At 51.8% G+C, this 3,611-nt stretch overlaps 1 protein-coding gene across 1 annotated transcript in view; it reads right to left on the bottom strand.

The window, feature by feature from the left end:
• Window positions 1–2,270, bottom strand: part of LOC134024039 (trichohyalin-like) — a gene marked incomplete at both ends in the record, with an annotated part of 126,012 nt that extends 123,742 nt beyond the window's left edge. Inside the window, one exon of the mRNA XM_062466421.1 lies at window positions 2,191–2,270. Within this exon, the coding sequence (XP_062322405.1) occupies window positions 2,191–2,270 (80 nt within the window). The remainder of the gene's footprint in view (window positions 1–2,190) is intronic.
• Window positions 2,271–3,611: the final 1,341 nt, after the last annotated feature.

The following is a 3,611-nucleotide window of genomic DNA, read 5'->3' as shown; positions in this document are numbered from 1 at the left end:
AAGACAATGTTATTCATGCAGAGAAATACAGAGAGAACACTGAAATGGTTATGTTTTTTTCTTCCCCCTAATGTGCTAAACAAACCGAACCGAAACCATGACCCATAAACCGCAATACAAACCGAACCGTGGGCTTGTTGAATTGTTGCACCGCTAAAAGACACACACACCTTTACTCCTATAGACACACACACCTCTACTCCTATAGACACACACACCTCTACTCCTATAGACACACACACCTCTACTCCTATAGACACACACACCTCTACTCCTATAGACACACACACCTCTACTCCTATAGACACACACACCTCTACTCCTATAGACACACACACCTCTACTCCTATAGACACACACACACCTCTACTCCTATAGACACACACACCTCTACTCCTATAGACACACACATACCTCTACTCCTATAGACACACACAGCTCTACTTCTATAGACACACACACACCTCTACTCCTATAGACACACACACAGCTCTACAGCTATAGACACACCTCTACTCTTATAGACACACACACACCTCTACTCCTATAGACACACCTCTACTCCTATAGACACACACACACCTCTACTCCTATAGACACACCTCTACTCATATAGACACACACACACCTCTACTCCTATAGACACACCTCTACTCCTATAGACACACACACCTCTACTCCTATAGACACACCTCTACTCATATAGACACACACACACCTCTACTCCTATAGACACACCTCTACTCCTATTAGACACACACACACCTCTACTCCTATAGACACACACACCTCTACTCATATAGACACACCTCTACTCCTATAGACACACCTCTACTCCTATAGACACACCTCTACTCCTATAGACACACACACCTCTACTCATATAGACACACCTCTACTCCTATAGACACACCTCTACTCCTATAGACACACACACCTCTACTCCTATAGAGAAGGGATGAGGGGGGATGAGGAGAGGTGAGGAGGGATGAGGAGGAATGAGGGGGGATGAGGAGGGATGAGGGGGGATGAGGGGGGTGAGGAGGGATGAGGAGAGGGGGGTGAGGGGGGTGAGGAGGGATGAGGAGAGGGGGGTGAGGGGGGTGAGGAGGGATGAGGAGGGATGAGGGGGGATGAGGAGGGATGAGGGGGGATGAGGAGAGGTGAGGGGGGATGAGGGGAGTGAGGAGGGATGAGGAGGGATGAGGGGGGATGAGGAGAGGTGAGGAGAGGTGAGGGGGGATGAGGAGAGGTGAGGGGGGTGAGGAGGGATGAGGAGAGGTGAGGGGGGATGAGGGGAGTGAGGAGGGATGAGGAGGGATGAGGGGGGATGAGGAGGGATGAGGAGAGGTGAGGGGGGATGAGGGGAGTGAGGAGGGATGAGGGGGGATGAGGAGGGATGAGGGGGGATGAGAAGGGATGAGGGGGGATGAGGAGAGGTGAGGGGGGATGAGGGGAGTGAGGAGGGATGAGAGGGGATGAGGAGGGATGAGGGGGGATGAGGAGGGATGAGGGGGGATGAGGAGAGGTGAGGGGGGATGAGGGGAGTGAGGAGGGATGAGGAGGGATGAGGAGGGGTGAGGAGGGATGAGGAGGGATGAGGGGGGATGAGGAGAGGTGAGGGGGGTGAGGAGGGATGAGGAGGGATGAGGAGAGGTGAGGGGGGTGAGGAGGGATGAGGGCGGTTGAGGAGGGATGAGGGCGGTTGAGGGGGGGCAAACATGACACTGGGGGGGTGGCCACCTCAGAGGGGATTAATTGGTGTGGCTCCTCTCTGGAGCGCGGCCGCAGCAATTAAATACAGGCCTTAGGCCTGGCGGGGCCCATGAAGGCTCCACATGCTACACGCCTGTTATTAACTCACTAAAAATGAGTGTGTGCGTGTGCATGTGTATACCTGTGTATGTCTGAGGTGTGCTGTAGGATTGTGTGTGTGTGTATGTGTGTGCAGTCCTCAGGGAAGAGACAAGGACATAAGAAGAGGTGGAATTTCTTAAGGAACTCTTTCTGAGGCAGCCAATGCACACATACTGTATACTCTGTGTGTGTGTGTTCAGTACAGAAGGCTGGTCGGGGGTCTGGTGTCTTTCATATCTCCACCTCTGTCTCTCCCTCCAGCCGTCAATTAGTGGTCCGAGGTCTGGCAAGGCCTCTCTGCTCCACACAGGCCTTTGTTGCTGGAGCCCTGACTCTCTTTCTCTTTCTTTCTCTTTCTTTCTCTCTCTCTCTCTCTCTCTCTCTCTCTCTCTCTCTCTCTCTCTCTCTCTCTCTCTCTCTCTCTCTCTCTCTATCTGCTCTTGTGAGTTTGTGTGTGTGTGAGTGTGTGTGTGTGTGTGTGAGAGTGTGTGTGTGTGTTCTGGTGTTTGAAGGTTAAGATGAGAGATCAGGGAGGGTCCCTGCTAGAGTAGAGCAAAGAGACCAGGGAGAGACCAGGCAGGGTCCTCCGAAGAGAGGAGAGACCAGAGAGAGGAGAAAGAAGAGAGAGGGGAGAGAGAGAGGAGAGGGAGTAGAAAGCAGACAGAGAGGAGAGGAGAGAAGGAGAGAAAGGAGAGGAGAGAGAGGAGGGAGGAGAGAGAGAGGAGAGAGAACATACCTATTGGAGTCTACAGATTCTTCGGAAGCAGTAGAACTTCAGATCACAGAGCACATCCTACATGACAAGGAAAAAATAAAGATATCCTACCAACCACCACAACATTAACTCAACTGATCCAGAATAGAGACCAGTAACCTACAGTGCTGTAACAGAAGTATTGGGTGCTGGAATACATCTTGTGAATCAGGGAAATATAACAAGCTAGCTTCTAAGAAACACTGCAGTTAATTATGATGATGGCGAGGATGATGAAGATAAGTATAATGACAGATGGGGGTGATGATGAGCCAGTCCTCGTAAACCTAGTTAGCTGTTCCACTGCTCTAGAGATTAGGCCCTCCAGCAGGCCCCCCTCAACCCCCCTAGCCTCCAAGTCCCCCAGAGCCAGGCCCTCCAGCCCACCCCCTACCCCCCCACCCCCCCAGAACCAGGCTCTGCAGCCCAGCCCCTGGCCCCTGATCCTGGGATGGTGTAGAGGAGGACGGGGTCCCAGCAGGAGCATCATCCATCATAGAGTCTGACTCCTCCAGCAGTGTTGAAAAGACCCTGGTTATCATTCACCCCTGACACGGCCATCGATGTCCCCCCAGCACACACGTACACACACACACTGCAGTCACTCCAACTGTCACGTTCCTCTTGTCATCAACCCCATCGAACACTCATTTCCATCCATCACGCCCCCACCACACACACACACACTCATACACACAGAGAACACACACACTTGCCAACAGGCTCAACAGATGGGTATTTCTTAGCAGCCTTTAATTTTTTGTGTGTTTTATCTATTTTCACCTCAACATCGCTTCCAACACGGACCAATTGCATGCCTCAAAATACATCAGTGTCATATTGGAGGAAAACGCTTACAGATAATCCAGTACTGATCTCTGAGGTGCTAAACTCTGAGGTGCTGAACTCTGAGGTGCTGAGCTCTGAGGTGCTGAGCTCTGAGGTGCTGAGCTCTGAGGTGCTGAACTCTGAGGTGCTGAGCTCTGAGGTGCTGAGCTCT

The sequence above is a fragment of the Osmerus eperlanus genome, chromosome 7 (genome assembly GCF_963692335.1).
Source record: "Osmerus eperlanus chromosome 7, fOsmEpe2.1, whole genome shotgun sequence".
NCBI classification, from domain to species: domain Eukaryota; kingdom Metazoa; phylum Chordata; class Actinopteri; order Osmeriformes; family Osmeridae; genus Osmerus; species Osmerus eperlanus.
Note: the sequence above shows the minus strand (reverse complement) of the source record. Positions and strands in the feature narration are given on the sequence as shown.